Genomic DNA, 17,119 nt, shown 5'->3' on the forward strand with positions numbered 1-17,119 from the left:
ATTTTAGAAATATGCTGTGCGTGAGAAGACCCGGCAAGCCAAATGAGGCCATAATCATTTGGCCTATGCCAGGGGCGTAACCAGCCCACTTATGCGTACCATTTCCTTCTTAGGACACTAAAACTCTGCTTGCAAAGACCTGTTGAGGCAAGTGAAATCAAATCAAATCAAAACTGGCGTCCGTGCTAGCGGAGTGCAAAGAGCACCATACACGTGATCGTTGACAGAGCGGCTGACCGACATCCGTGCCAGTAGCACATAAAAGGCACCATTCAAGTGTGATCGTTACCAGCGTCGCCTAACTGGCACTTGAGCCCCGTACTAGTAGGGTGTTAAGAACACCATCCGAGCGTGATCGTTGCCAGAACGGCTATCTGGCCTCAGTGCCGGTGGCACGTAAAAGACACCATTCGAGCGTGATCGTTACCAGCATCGCCTTACTGGCATCTGTGCCGGTGGCATATGTAAAAGATTCGAGCGAGGTTGTTGCCAGTACCGTCTGACTGGCACGTAAAAGCACCCACTACACTCTCAGAGTGGTTGGCGTTAGGAAGGGCATCCAGCTGTAGAAACTCTGCCAGATCAAGATTGAAGCCATCTGGTTCGCCAGCCCTCAGTCAAATCGTCCAACCCATGCTACCCGTCTAATAAAGGTAGTTTAAGGATGATGAACAAAATACCCATACTTCCAGAGGTGAACTATTCAAACCCCAAAGAATCCCTCTAGATGCATGGCTATGATGCTCCCCCACTACTTCTGCACGTGATCAGAGATGCACATATCGTCAGCCACTAAGAGACATGCTCAACTGGTTAAGGTCAAAGAACTGACAAGCCAATCTGTGGTATTGAGCAGAATATTTACTGTAACCCATCTATTATACCAAGACAAAACAATGTACATGATAACACCTCCAATCAGTTAAGATCAATAATACTTCCAATCAGTTAAGATATTATTATTATTATTATTATTATTATTATTATTATTATTATTATTATTATTATTATCATCATTATTATTATTATTATTATTATTATTATTATTATTATTATTATTATTATTATTATTATTATTATTTTCATTATTATTATTACCTTTGCCCAGCTTCTAACGCTGGAGATGTACTACGGTGTCGGCTGTTCACTACCAGTGAACTAAGGTGACACCTCTTATTTTTCGAGCAGCATCCGGAGTATTCGAGCCGTTCCAAGCAGTGCTGTTTTCTGCAAGTTCTCTGCCCTTATTGCAGCCCCTATTTGTTCCATATACTTCTCAAGAATTTCACTCACTGTTCGCGGGACTCCGACAATTATTGGTACTACTACCACCTTTTTCATCGACCACAACTGCTTAACTTCCCAAGCCAACCTGTCATATCTATTGACTTTTCTTTCTTCCTTATCGCATGCCTTGTTGTCAGCTGGGCATGCTATATCTATGATCCAGCATAGTTTGCTTTCTTTCTCAATTAAGACTATGTCTGACTTCCTATTCTCTATCTCATGGTCGCACTGAATCATAAAATAGCACAGGATCATTGCATTATTATTTTCGATGATGGCTTCAGGTTTGTGGTCGTACCATCATCATCATCATCATAATTATTATTATTATTTATTATTATTATTATTATTATTATTATTATTATTATTATTATTATTATTATTATTATTATTATTATTTTCCATCTTCAAATTTTCTTCCATTTCCCGCCGAGTGTTTTCCGTACACCTAGGGCAGAGAAGCTCACTGTATGCATTCTCAGATTACACACGGAAATTCACAGGTAAAATATGTATTTAAAAAAATTATGAATAAATAAATTCATGAATGGATGTTGTTTTCACGGTGATAATGCTCTTCTCAGTACACGAGTCGTTCCAGTTAACACGATTTTTTGCACTCCCTGTAGAGATAGTAAGCCTGGTATCATTTTCAAATAGGTTTCAGTACCTTTTTTTTTTATCATTCCTAGAGCTTCTACAATCACTGGTACTGTAGTCGCCTTGAGATGCCACATTTTTTCAGTTTCTATTAGTAAATCTTTATATTTACTGATCTTGTCAAATTCTTTCGCCGCTATATTGTGATCGCAAGGAGTACACATGTCAATTAATAAACACGTCTTTTTTGTCTGATCTTTTATAATAATATCCGGTTTATTAGCGTTTATAGTTTTGTCGGTATGTACTTATTATTATTATTACTATTATTATTATTATTATTATTATTATTATTATTATATTATTATTATTATTTATTATTATTATTATTATTGAGTGAGAGAGTAGTGCATGCCATCAAAGTGACACTGGGGCAAAATATACGAAGCCCAGTATACCCATCATGACTACCCGTCTGATAAGGGTGCACCAGGCACATGCATCACAACCATATTTGCGCAACATAGTGATCTCATCTCAAGATAAACAGCGTATAACCTTACAAGTGAGGCCCAGTTACAATTTTCTTCAGGTCAAGTAGCCCACCTCACTCAAAATGGCCCTGAATAAAGGGTTGTTTAAGGATGTTGAACGAAACACCTATGTTTCCAAATGTGAATTATTCGAACCCAAAATAATTCCTCTCAACACATGGCTATTATGAGCCCCCACTACTTCTGCTCATGATCAGAGATATACATATCATCAACAAGGAAATCTTTGGTATTGAGCAGAATATTTACTGTAGCCCATCTTTTATACCAAGACAAAATAATGTAACACTTACAATCAGTTAATATCGAAAGCTATGTGAGCCACTGTCTGGTAGTACATCAGGCCAGTACTATTATTATTATTATTATTATTATTATTATTATTATTATTATTATTATTATTGTTATTATTATTATTATTATTATTATTATCATTATTATTATTATTATTATTATTATTATTTTATTATTATTATTATATTATTATTATTATTATTATTATTATTATTATTATTATTATTAGTAGTAGTAGTAGTAGTAGTAGTATTTTCTCTTTATCAGAGATTTTGTTGAAGCTCCTGGAGTCTTGCATGCGTAGTGATCTTGCTACCTGCAGCCTACGGTACCACGCTATCCGTTCTTTCTAGCTATCTAATACTTTCCTGATTATTCCTGCCATGCCAAGGAGGCAAATCTTTTGTAACAGTTCTACAGAGCACTCTATTCCAATTTTCTTTATATTCCCCTTGATGCCTTCCAATACTGTTTCCAATGACCCAACAGTAATTGACACTATCTTCACCCTCTTCATTTTCCATAGCCGGGTTATGTGTTCCCACCAGTTTTTACCATGGGGTAGGTCCAGGTTTTTGCAAATTATCCAGTAAATATACTATGCTACTCTCTCATGCCTACTGAGATACTCTGCATACGCAACAATACTGCACATGGAGATAACATTATCAATGGTTTCATTTTGTTGTTGACACATATGACATGTTGGACTACTGCCGTTCTTTAATATGTTGGACTGCTATGATAAACCCTTCTGTTTCTGATTTTAAGCCAGAATCCACTAACCATTGATAGGTAAGGGTTTTGTTAACATCGGCACTATTAGATCTCTTTGGGTATTTTCCATCGAGAGGATTTTCTTGTTATTTATCAGGTCATCCCATAAGTTCTGTCCGAATTTTGAATAAAGAAAACAAGTGATCAAATGCTATATTTAATTGAAATTTAATCATCAATGTACTTTCCCTGATAATCTATGATTTCCTTCCATCTATGTACAAGCTTTTTAATCCCATCAATGTAAAAGTATTTTGGTTTCAAAGGAAGAACTCTGAAATGTCAGTTTGGACCTCCTCCTGGCTTGCGAAAGTTATGTCCCCCAAATGATTCTGTAAACTACGAAACAAATGGTAGTTTGCAGGAGCAAGGTCGGGAGAATAAGGTGGATGAGGAATTTTTCCCAACCAAGCTCTTCGATCTTCTGTGATGTAGTCTTTGCAGTGTGGGGTCACGCATTATGATGAAACATAACTCCTTTTCACTTCACTAAAGCAGGTCTTTTGTCTTCTTCAAAGCTTGGTTCAAACGCTCTAATTGTTGACAGTAGACTTGAACATTGATGTTGCATTAGGTGGTAACAATTCAATGTGAAATACTCCTTTGCAATCCCACCAGATAGATAGTAGAAACTTTTTTCCCATGAAGTTCCCTTCTCGGTTATGGTTGAGCTTTTTCCCCTTTTACCAAGCCACTGTTTACGACGTTTAACATTTCGATAGAAGATCCATTTTTTCGTTACTAGTCACAAGTCTACACAAAAAAGGTGAAATGAGTTCGCGAGAATGGAGAGAAGAGCAGATGTCAACACGGGGTTTGCGGTTGCTTTCGGACAATTCATGAGGCACCCATTTTCAAAACTTAAGAACCTTTCCAAGTTATTGACGATGACGATGAACAGTTGTATGGTTTGAACTAAGCTTTATTACCAATTCTTCAACTGATAATGCAGGATTTTCTTCAAGTAATGCCTCAAGGAGCTTATCATCAAACTCAACTGGATGTCCTGTTCGACCTTCATCTTCCACTTTTGAATTTTTCAAACCATCTTCTGCAAGTTCTTTCATTCAAGCCTTCTTTCCTATAAGCTGAGTGTATGTTCGGAGTCATTTCGGCAGAAGAGTTTTCTTTTTTGTACTCATAAAGCCTTATGTCCCTTAAATGCTCTTTGGATACTTCCATGTTAGAAAGGGTTTTAATTCTATTATTCTGTAAAATAATATTTAATTAGTTTAAATGTTCACGAATGCATAAAAATAATTTTTAATTCCATTAGACATTCTAAAATATTAAAATTCATTTAATTTTAAAAAAGGTAAAATTGGACAGAACTTATGGGATGACCTGGTATCAGTAAAACTATCTAAGGCAGGAGTTTTCATACGCTTAGCTTTTTCTGTGCTCGATCCCAGTACGTTTAATTCTGGAATTTGTGGTATTTGGAATTCATTTGTGGTATTTGGAATTCATTTGCCTGTTTTGTTACTTGGTGTGATGCTTTCTTGTTTTCATGCTTTGAGACAAGTTTTAACATCCATCTATTAAAAAACTATAGGTATAATCCGTCAGGACAGATGTTAGCGTTGTATGCATAGTTGTTAAACAGGTTATGGGTCTATAGTTTTTTGGTTCATTTGTTTCTTCATTGTTTGAAGTAGGAATGTTACACCATTAACTAGCCAAGAGGGAATCATATTAGTTTGTTGCAAAACATCGTTGTAAAGTTTTATTAGCAGTTCATGTCTCTCTGGGAAGGCATTCATTGAGAAGATAGGAATTTTATCATTTCCTTAAGACTTCTATTTGCATGACTGCTTGTGAGAGCAGATCTTACCTCCTCTACCTTGATACCCTCCCACTTTTGCTCTTCTAAGGAGTTTAATCTGTAGATATTCTATCGATCCAAGGGACCTTTTCATTCTGTGTTTTTTCTTCTGCCCAAATTTTATTTTAAAATTCTTGCACTTCTTTTGACGGGAGTAACTTTACTGTCACTGGTATTTTCCCTATCTTCCTGAAAAAATTTTCAGGTTATTTTTGAACATGTTGTCCTTGAAGAATCTAACGCGCTTTTCATACCATGCTATGCGGGCAGCTTTAGCACATACCTTCGGAGTTTTGTTGGTTTGATAGTCTTGTCAAACTTAAAGTTTTTAAACATACTATGTCAGACCTAAGTAGCTGAATTTGGTGTTGAATACTCTCTTGCCAAGAAGGCTTTTTTGCGATAATGTTTTCATTTTCTAATATTTTCACCACATAGAATCGTGAAGTGGTTGACATCTGTAATGTTAAGATCATTAGTTGAAATTATATCCTTAAGTGCAAGGTGGATTTTACAAATTATTTTCAGGTTTTGGTTAGAACTGCGAATTTTTGGGAGAGTGTCACATCCATTCATACTGGTTTCTTTAATTTTCAGCCATTCAATCATAATTTGATTATTTAGATCATGTAGTTCCGTTGGGTTAATATTTGTGTGACTTTCTTCATCTATTTGATTTCCATCTGCCTTAGTGTTTATGATTGGTTCAGAGAGTATTTCACTTTGCCTTATCAGTTACATTAACTCTTTCAATCAACATTGCACTTTCATCAGGTCAGTGTTGCTTTACAATTATTTCTTCTGTATAATCTTCTTTAGCTGCAACTTCGTTCCTCTTATCCCTTACTGACTGTTTAATTTGGTCAATCTCTAATTCAGTCAGTAATTTCTTTTTCATGTTTCTTCTGACGTTGGCAAGTTTGTTACTGTCTATGCAGGGTCTTACTTCAAAGTGTTTCTGTCTCCAGCTTAAGTAGGTTTGAATAGTATTAGATTTATTTATGGGGAAATATATGGCATGATAGAATGCCTTAAGAACTTCTTTATTATCTACCCTACATTTTCATTCTTTCTCTTTTTTGTTATTTGCTGAAGAGAATGGATGGGTATATGCTGGAATATTCTGGTTGTCGGGTACTTCCAGCTCCTGTGTTTCGGGAAGATTTGAACCTGTGGTTGATTATTCGTATAGAATCTGGTTCATCATTCGACTACGCAGTCCTTGGTGTTCCGTGTGAGTACAATTCCGGTTTGTAATTTGCTTTATTATCGAGGCATGACGAGCTTCGGCGTTGACATTAGAGAACGGATCTGTCTGTTTAGGGTTAATTTTTTTGAGACAACACCGCCTCCGAGTTCTCTGCATCTAAACATTGTTTGTAAGGTAGCTTCTTAACGCTAACAGATCTGTATTCGTCAGTATTTTTTTGTTGTTGGTACATTTATCTCCAGGCAGAGTTTTTTGTGGTATTTTAAAACTGTGGTGTAGCGCATTATATTTATTATTATTATTATTATTATTATTATTATATTATTATTATTATTATTATTATTATTATTATTATTATTATTATCATTATTATTATTATTATTATTATTATTATTATCATTATTATTATTATTATTATTATCATCATCATCATCATCATCATCACTATTATTATTATCATTATTATTAGGCAACGAACGCGATGGACGAAACGCTTACCGGTATTTTGAACGTCGCTATGTTCTAATTCCGAATTCCGCCGAAGATGACTTTACTATTCATCCTTTCGGAGTTTATTAAATAAGTACCAGTTACGCACTGGAGTCATTGTAATCGACTTAATCCCTCCCCTACCCCACCAAGCTGCCCATGTGATAAAAATTTGAAATCATTGTTATTTGTTTGATTGTGTAGCAAATGATCGTATGTAAATGATTTACAAACATGATTTTCAAGTGTGAAGCTTCCAGGATCATATTCTGGAAGGAAATAACAAAGTTCTTTTTATATGATTTTGAAATATCGTTCTTTGGAATTTGGCCATTCTTCATCATTTATTCTCGACATTATTCACAGAATATGTGAGTGTTTGCCTAGTTAGTAGTTTGCTAAATAAGAATGGAATTAAAATGGGTTGAACCGAAAGAATTGGTCCGATCCCGATCACATAGTAGCTGTATTCGTAAGTGTTCATGTATTCTGAGAAGATTCCTGCAAACAACAAGAACAAGAAGAGCAACATTAAAGACGAGTCACCAGATTTGAATATTCAATAAATAAATAAATCAAATTTATTTCTAATCATTAATATCTATGGTAAGGCGTCAAGCGAGCAGAATCGTGGACGTGCCGGAAAAAATACTTGGTGGCATTTCGTTCGTCTTTACAGTCTGTGTTCACCTAAAACCGAGGTCGATTTTGCCTTTCATCCTTTCGGAGTCGATTAAATAAGTACCAGTTACACACTGGGGTCGATGTAATCGACTTAATCCGTTTGTCTGACCTTGTTTGTCCCCCTCTGTGTTTATCCCCTTGTGGGTAGTAAAGAAATAGGTATTTCGTCTGTCTTTATGTTCTGAGTTCAAATTCTGCTGAAGTTGACTTTGCCTTTTATCATTTCGGGGTCGATAAACTAAGTACCAGTTGCGTACTGGGGTCGATCTAATCGACTGACCCCTTCCCCCAAAATGTTGGGCCTTATGCCTAGAGTAGAAAAGAATTGCAATCCACCATTGAACGGGATTCCGCACAGTTCTATCTATCTAATTCCACACACGATCCTTGGTCGACTGGAGGCTTCAGTAAAAAGAAGGCCTGAAATACTATGCAATAGGCTTGGTTTGAACTCGAGATCTTGTAATTATAGAGCAAACTTCATTGCTATACTATGAAAGACGACATGAAATTGTCTGAACGTAAAAGAAAAATTGCCCCCATGCTACAGCGTGTGCTAAAACACGAGATCTTGTGATTATAAAGCAAAATTCTGAGCCATTCAGTCATACTATGCAGGAATGAAAAATATCTTTATCTCCATGGAAACTGGAAAAATCTCTTGTAGAATATATATTCTCATAAATCGCTAGAGTTAAGTCATAAGAATTGTGAAGATATGACCGGTTTGTAGGTTTTTACACTGATTAACGAAAAACGTTTATCTACAAAAACGTTATTTCTTATATTTCATTCGATTCAAATGTTTCTCCATAAAATACTATAATTGCTGACCGGGGATTACTTCAGCAACATTCATACGGGAATGAGACGTTTTGGCACAGCCGTTTTAGCACCACCTATTTGGCATCGCTAATTCGATGCTGACTTATTTGACAACCAACGTGTAAACGTTTCTATCGTTCTCTTCCTCTCTGTCTGTCTGTCTCTGTCTGTCTGTCTGTCTGTCTCTCTCTCTCTCTCTCTCTCTCTCTATTTATCTGCGTAATTATACTTCTCCTTCTGTATATAAGGAGAGGGGAAACATTTATGACAACTGTGCTGAATTGATAAATTGTAATCTCTCTTCCTTTCTTTCTCTCCTTCTCTTCCTCTGTTTATTTGTGGGTTCTTCTAGTTACGCTTCTAGTTATGCTTTTAGTCAGGCTTCTATATCTAATATCTGTCTCTCCTTCCCTCTCTCTCTCTCTCCTTTACTCCCCCCTCTCTTTCTCTTTCTGCAGGTATACATTTCTTTGTGAGCACGCGTGTTAACATCCAGAATAGAAAAGTGCTGCTGCGCAAAAACGCTGAATATCTAGCCAACGACAAAACTGCTGCGACCGATCGTCTCATTCTTCCTTAACACATACTTCATATGTATATATGTAATCAGAACGGTTGTAACTGAGTATATTCTGAAATATGGATAATAAAAATGTTACATATTTACCTATCAGATATCCAATAATTAAAATGCCAGTTCCAATTGCTGTTTCTCCAAATCCCATGCTTATCGAAAAATATCCGATTTCGAAGTAATCCATAATAGTTACAACATATGTAGAGAATATGAGGCCATTTGTGAACATCACAGCAAATGTTAGCAAAGTCAAATATGTTGAAGTGGACAACGAAGGATAAACACAGATCAGTAATCCGCTCATGGTGGCTGCAGTACTAAATATAATCCTACTTGGAACAATGTTTTTATGTATCAACCAACTACTGACGAAACAAGCCAAGATATACCCAAACGATCCCACTGAAAATATACGGGCACTTTCTGCTTGACTTAGCCCTTGTTGTACGCAATAATCCGGTAAGATAGACACTGTTGTTATAACACTGCCATACGTTATAATAACAGCGAAAAGGAATAAAAGGTAATTGAAATTTGTTAAAATTGTAACGATTTTTGCAGAAAATTTCGAATCAGATTTTCCTTCCGTTTGAACCTTGGCACTTCGAACATCAATCACCTCGTCTTCCGATTTTATAGAATTTATAGCTGTCTCTTCAATACCCAAAGAATCTTCTTTGTCAGGTTGTGTATTATTTATAACAAATGGTTCGTTGTCATATTTTAAGGCCTTAATAACCGCCTCACGAATATATTTTTCATTTGTATTGATGTCTTCGTTATGATTCAAGGCTGTATTATTCACTTCAGATATTTCCAGTTTGCTCGATATCGTTTCATCCTGAACGTCACCAACATTTTGAAATTGTTCTACAGAAACGTTTGAATCCGACTTATACAAATCTTTCGGCGCGTTACTTTCACTTACTGCCAAAGTTTCTCTCCGCGTGTTTTTATACATATCCGTAGAATATATGAGAGCACATGGCAGAGTTTGTATGAAAGTAGCAGCCAGGAGAAGAAGACTTCCACGCCAGAACATGAGTTCAATGAAATAATTGGTAAGGATTGGGAAAATTATATATCCAAGAGATTTTCCGACCGTAGCAAATGCAATAAATTTACGACTGTCTTCACCGAAATAAGCTGCTAATCCATTATTAGCCGAGACATTAAGAGAAGCACAACCAATTCCTGTTACAAGAGATGAAAAATAAAAAACAAAGAGTAATTAAAAAGTAGTTACTAAATTAATCAAGGACATTTCTGAATAATTAACGAAGAGAGTGTTGTTATTTTATTATTTCTGTTTTAATTCCCTGATTGGAAGCTTTACATCCATATTAAAAGGTAGCTCATAACGTTTACACTAGAATTAAACATCGTTTCGTATTCAATTTGCAAGATTCTTGATGTGAATTCGTGTATTGAAATAAATCTTAAGTCTTGGTTCTGGGGATGAAGTAAGATATTCTCATGCCGCACACTTGGATTGGATTCTTGCAAACAAAGTGAACACCACCAAAAGCATCCAATATACCACATGGTGATCAGCGCTCGATTATGATCGACAGAAGGCTTCAGTACTTATGAGATTTTGCTGCCCTAATATATGTGTGTGTGTGGGTGTGTGTGTGTGTGTGTGAAATTTGAAATATAAACAATAAGAAACCATAAAATTAATTTTTATGTTTCAAAATGAAACAAAACAAACAGTTAGATCAAAAATAATGTTTCTTTTTTATACTAACACTTTATTTACATTTGAAATGTTTTCTTCTACTTATTTTTTTAATTGCAAAATCTTTGATCTGAGCCACAAAAATTAATCTTACGTAAGACATCTGCTTCAATATTTAGTAGAGATAAATCATCCTGAATATTATGTTAGCAAGTTTAAAGTGATTTCTATTGTACCGTAAACTATTTACCATTTCTATGGTGACCTCCCTTGATAAAATAAGCAAGTGCTTATCCTACTTAATGGTTAATCCAGTTCTGATGGTGATGGTAAACCAGTGAACAAAATTAGCTTATCACCCAATTAAGTCAGTGCGATTTGAACTCAAACTACAAAGAGCTGGAATAAATACCATTAGAGATTCTGTCAGACACTCTTGCACTTCCACCTCTCCACTATTCTGGACAAAGTACTTATGGAGATGTTGACCACGTCAATGACTTCAGCCTGGTCAAATTATAAAGACTTCTCTTTTCCTCGAAGCCCATAAAGATAAAGTAAAAAGATTTATGATTTGCGTTCTTTCGATAATAAAGTTTCAGAAAGCGATAAGTGACATTTGAATTCATTATCATATCTATGATTAGCGTTAAACGTTTTACAATATGCATAGAAAGCAAGAAAACACACACACACATGTATATGAAAATACACACACATATTTTATTTGGGATGGTTAGGTTGCCAGTTTAGCTAATAAAAACACACGTACTATATATTTGGTGTTAAATTGCTTCAGCGTTATTTTATTTTTTTACCTTAATAGTATTTCGGCCAGAGTTTTTTCGTCACACTCCTGTGACCTCATCAGTGGTCCTTTGCTTTCTTCTTTCTGATTTGTGTGTCTTGCGCATGCGTATACCCCTATGTGTGTCTATGCTTAGTAGGTGCGTGTGTGTGTGTTGGGGGGAAGTGCCAGTATTATATTCATCCTCTGTTTATACACGTTCGTTTAATTTGATTTTATTTATTTTGTTCATGTGTTTATACCTACTTATTATTTTTTCTATTTATTTTTTGTATTTAATTTAATTAATTTTTAATTTTTAATTTTGTAAATGTCTATAGTTATTTAATTCCATTTGTTTATCTGTGTATTGTATTATATTTTGTTCATATTGTTATCAGCTTATGGTATCTTATTCTGTCATATGTTGTGGTGTGTTGGGTGTGTGTGCTAGTGTTCCATTCTAGTTTCCTATTCAGGCTAGCGTTATCTTCTATTATGTGTGTAGCTTCTGTAATTTGTCTAAGCGTTGCGTCTGTTCTATATATATATAATCATATAAGAATGAAGAAAGCAAAGGACCACTGATGAGGTCACATAAGTGTGACAAAAGAACTCTGGCCGAAATACGATTAAGTTAAAAAAATACAATAAAGCTGAAGCAAATTAACACCAAATATATAGTGCGTGTGTTTTATTGGCTAAACTGGCAAAATGACCATCCCTAAATACAACAATATATGTTTCAACGCAAGATTTCACATCAAGAATCTTGCAAAACGAATATATATATATATATATATATATATATATATTATATATATATATTATATAAAAGGGCTTAGTAAAATAAATTACTTTGCCGCATACTGAACTCATTAGAAATAGCAGCTAAAAAACTTTTTTAAAGCTATTTCTAATACTTAAAGAAAATTGCCCTCAATTGTTGAAATATATATATATATATATATATATATATATATATATATATATATATGCGTGCAACATTTGTTCGTGAAGGCTTTTCTAAATCACTGGGCAATACAAACCTGGCAAAAGACTGAAACATCCCAATAAAACATAAATACTCGAAGAGAACGATGGAGCGCAAATAGAAAGGGTAAGACAAAGGCTTCCCACGATGCCAGTGGTTCTTACGCCAAATTTAGTGAGAAATATTCCAACCATGAAACCTAAGAGCGAAAAAAGAAGAAAATAGTCTTTTAATGATTCATTGGGATTCAATTAATTAATGAGTTATAATATTGTTAATGATCTTTTAATTACCAGTAACTAATAAACAACGGATCTAGGTTGGAATTTCTGACGATATTTAATTGTTCAATAAACGTAATTGGTAGAAACTGAATCAGAGTTACAAACACTCGAAGGATTCTGTACAGCTTTTGCCTACTCAGTTCCACTCGCAAGCTTTGGGTCAACTCGACCTCATGAATGTATGTATAAGTGTGTGTGTGTGTTTGTGTGTGTGTGTGTGTGTGTGTGTGTGTGTGTGTGTGTGTGTGTGTGTGTGTGTGTGTGTGTGTGTGTGTATGCATGCATGTATGTCATTATTCAGTTTATTTCAAGATTTCTTGCCAGTAGAGAAAGAACCTGTTTCTAACCTAGATCCAAGGTTCCTTCATTGGAATTTCAACATCAACAAGAGGGCATTTTTGTATGTATGTATGTATGTATGTATGTATGTAAGTATGTATTTATGTGTGTACGTGCAGACTTGTATGTTTTATATTTGTATTCTCATGCATATATTTGCATATCTAATCATGCTCATATATATTTAAATGATACACTTCTGGAAAGTTTTACAGATTTTTACAGTTCCAGTGATGGATTGGATCTGTATTTTACAAATTAACGCTTTCTCCTTTCTCGTTTCGGAAAGCCTAATTTTTCAAGATTGGCATTTAGGCAGTATGTTACATATCCCAGGGCCCCAATAATTACAGGTATAAACCTGAACTTGTAATTTGCGCAGAGTAACTGCAGATTTCTCAATAGTTCAGCGTAGGCATTTTCTTTTTCACTGATCTTCAGCTTTATGTTAACATCCACTGGGCAGCTAATTTCCACAACTGTACACAGTTTCTGTTCTCTATCCCAAATCACTATATCCGGTCTGTCGTGCTTTTTCATCGAGGTCTTTACTGGTACATTCCACCAGTATTCCTTTTCTTTATGAGTGGCTATGGCTTCTACCATGTTGTGGGTTTATATTTCTTTCTCCTCGGGATTACACTTCCGACGGATTTCGTTATTGATTGTCCTAGCTACAACATTATGTCTTATCAGTTGAGGATATCGGGATGACATTTTTGGACAACTGTTTATGATGTAGGTGATATCTTCAGTGTGAACTCCGCAAAGTCTGCATCAGTTTTTACATTTTACGGCTTTTCCTGCATCTCTATCCCTTTTGAGCATCTGGTACTTCGTTGATATTTCCTGTTCCTGGATTGCAAGCGCATACCCTTCAAAGTGGGAGGTAGTAATTTGGCTATTGGTACATGATAAACTGCTTTGATAATCGATGTTGCTATCATCACGGAGCTTTCTACTAACATATCCATGCATAGTCTTCTGCTCATATACGCTCATCCTTTCATCTGATGATACGTTGCGGTAGAGTCGTGCGACTTCTTTGGGCATGTATTTAAGGTTATCAGACAAGCAATGTTGCTCAAGGAGCTGCCTTCCAAGTCTTGTGATGTTATCATCTTCAGGTATGCAAACTTGATCAAGGGATGCACTTCGACACTTGGTGGTCAAAAATGTGGCCAAAGGGATATGATACGACATTCAAAGGAATGTTGGATCGATGTGAAGCCTCTGCCGCCTTGATTTCGTTTTAGGTAGAGGCGGTCTACGTTACTGTTTATGTGGAAATTTTGTGTGCTTGTAAGTATTTTCCGGGTTTTCACATCAATGGCTCGGATCTCGTCAAGCGTCCAATCAAGCAGCCCAAAAGTTGGCATGAATACTGACACTGCAAACACATTGTATGCCACTGTTTTATTGAATGCAAAGAGTTCTGAGGTTCAAATTTTCTTTATTCGGCTGTAATATTCTTTAGTGACACGTGTTTTGTTACATGTGCCACTGTAAGATATATTTTCATCCACCCTTAGAATCATGTAACATTCCTCGTCAGATACAGGGGAAACAGTGAAATCATTGGTGGAGATGATACTAGTCTGGTTTATAGTTCTTCCCATTTTCACATCTATATAACAACATTTATTCAAACCAAACTCCAACCCTACATCCTTTGAGAATGTCATAACTAGGCCAAGGCTCTTTTTCATCTCGTGCATATTCTTCACATAAAGTTTTAAGTCATCCACAAAGAAAGAGTGTGTATGCATGTATGTATGTATGTATGTATGTATGTATGTATGTATGTATGTATGTATGTATGTATGTATGTATGCATGTGTGTATGTATGTATGTATGTATGTATGTATGTATGTATGTATGTATGTATGTATGTATGTATGTATGTATGTGTGCATGCATGTGATGTTCTTTTTTATGTTTCCGTCTGTCAAATCCACGCAAAATGCATTTGTTGGCCCGGGGCTATTTTAGAAGTCAATTTCCCAAGTGTGCCACGCAGAACCTGGAACCATGTGGTTGCGATACGAGCTTCTTACCACACAGCCACTCCTGCGCTTAGATTGCTACATTATCTTTTTTTTCACATTTTCGTATTTTAAGAAACTCAGCTTGAGCTGTCCTCCAAGTTGACACTCTAAACTAATTATTCAAAAATGTAAGGAATTCATATAATTATACTTGCTTTGACTATTAAACAAACTGGAAGAAGACCAGGTGGTCTGTGACCGCTACTAATGGATATAGCGGGTACATACCGACAATAGGTACTTACCAGCAATACCAAACACACTTGAAGGTAAAAACACTATCAAAAGCACAAGATCGTGTAAGTCTGGAAAGACCTTCTTGAATTCTACGAGGTAAATTGGTAGAACAGCACTGAAACCAAATATTAGTATGTTGGTAACAAAAACGGAAAATACTACCAAAGCAGCGACGATGGCCTCTTGCACGGATCGTTTCTTGGTTCTACTGGAAAGACAAAGAATCAAATCTTTATTTAGTATAATATGAAAACTGTCAGAGACACAGTATAGAGTAGCGCGATGAGAGAAGGGGTCAGAGTAACAAGCATTTACTTGCTTTAATCATGCTGAGCTGCCGCCTTGAAGAATCGATCCCACTAATTTTCCTTTTCTTTAGGTTTGCTACTTCATCTATCGGTTACTTTTGCCCAACCGCTAATTTACGAGTGTCTAAGCGTAACAACACCGGACTTCAAGCGGTGGTGGGGACAAACAGTGATCAAGCGCGAGCGCGCGCACACACACACACACACACACACACACACACACACACACACACACACACACACCACACACACACACACACACACACATATGCTGCAGGTTTCTTTGTTTCCATATACAACATTCATTCCCAAAGCTTTGGTCGACCCGAGTCTATATTAATTTACACTTGCCCAAGGTGTCAAGCAGTGGGACTGAACCCAGAGCAATTTGGTCGGGAAACAAATGGCCTATCCCACAGTCACCCCTGCGCCTATATTGAGTTCGTAGAATCGTCAGGATGTGGAAAAAATTGCTTTCGTTATATCTTTTGGTTCTATACATTCTGTGTTCAAATCCGACTGATGAACTTTGCCTCACGATCGATATATTAGTGTACCAACCCCCACCCTCACCCCTTAGAATTGCTGTCATCGAACTTAAACTAGAAACTATTATTTCGTTCGCCACTTTGTGCCCAGAGTTCAAACCCTACCGAGCTCAAACTTTGCCTCTGTTTTCTAACATTAGCTCAGTCCGAGTTTCAAATCTATCCTGGTTGAATTTCTTTTCTTTATTGTTAGGCAATCGGTTGGTTATTGAGTTTATTTAAACAGTATAGATTGATGATTTTGGAGATAATTAATTGAATTACGAAAATATTTTGGCAGGAAGGAAAGAAAGGAAAAACATTAAAATTATAAAATATCAAATTATCAAGAAACTAACTACATATATATTTGTAAATTAAGGCTAGCTTTGGTTTCATGTTAAGTAAAGTAGGAGAATATCCTAGTGTCTTAGCGATTTTCTTAATATTTCCCACTAGGATATTTTAATACTTTTCTTAACGTGAAACTAATGGTAGCCTTAATTTTAGAAAATATTGATGGAAGGGAGAGAGAGAGAGAGAGAGAGAGAGAGAGAGAGAGAGAGAGAGAGAGAGAGAGAGAGAGAGAGAGAGAAAAGGTATGTTAAGGACCAGGAGTGAAAGCGGTTTTTTAGGAGAGGAGTTATATTGGTCATGTAACGCCAAATAAATTTTGTACTCCGAACTTTTTGTTCCTTCCTGTTTTTCTTCCTCTTTCCGACGATGAGTTATGCTCGAAACATCGTTTCCGCTCCTATTTATTCTACCTAAGACTTTCACTAAGCGTCAAT

General features: G+C 35.9%; 1 protein-coding gene across 3 annotated transcripts in view; it reads right to left on the minus strand.

Annotated features, from left to right (window-relative positions):
* Positions 1-17,119, minus strand: part of LOC115216792 — a 43,313-nt gene that overhangs the window by 22,645 nt on the left and 3,549 nt on the right. For 2 of the 3 annotated variants that reach the window (XM_036506922.1, XM_029785637.2), the window contains exons 2-5: positions 15,502-15,701; positions 12,640-12,783; positions 9,213-10,316; positions 6,975-7,537 (exon numbers count right to left, since the gene is read on the minus strand). In XM_036506922.1, the coding sequence (XP_036362815.1) occupies positions 7,377-7,537; positions 9,213-10,316; positions 12,640-12,783; positions 15,502-15,701 (1,609 nt within the window). In that variant the 3' untranslated portion in view covers positions 6,975-7,376. Of the gene's footprint in view, positions 7,538-9,212; positions 10,317-12,639; positions 12,784-15,501; positions 15,702-17,119 lie in introns of those variants that run through there. The other variant, XM_036506921.1, reaches the window with a different exon arrangement.

This window comes from Octopus sinensis, linkage group LG10, assembly GCF_006345805.1.
Source record: "Octopus sinensis linkage group LG10, ASM634580v1, whole genome shotgun sequence".
NCBI classification, from domain to species: Eukaryota; Metazoa; Mollusca; class Cephalopoda; order Octopoda; family Octopodidae; genus Octopus; species Octopus sinensis.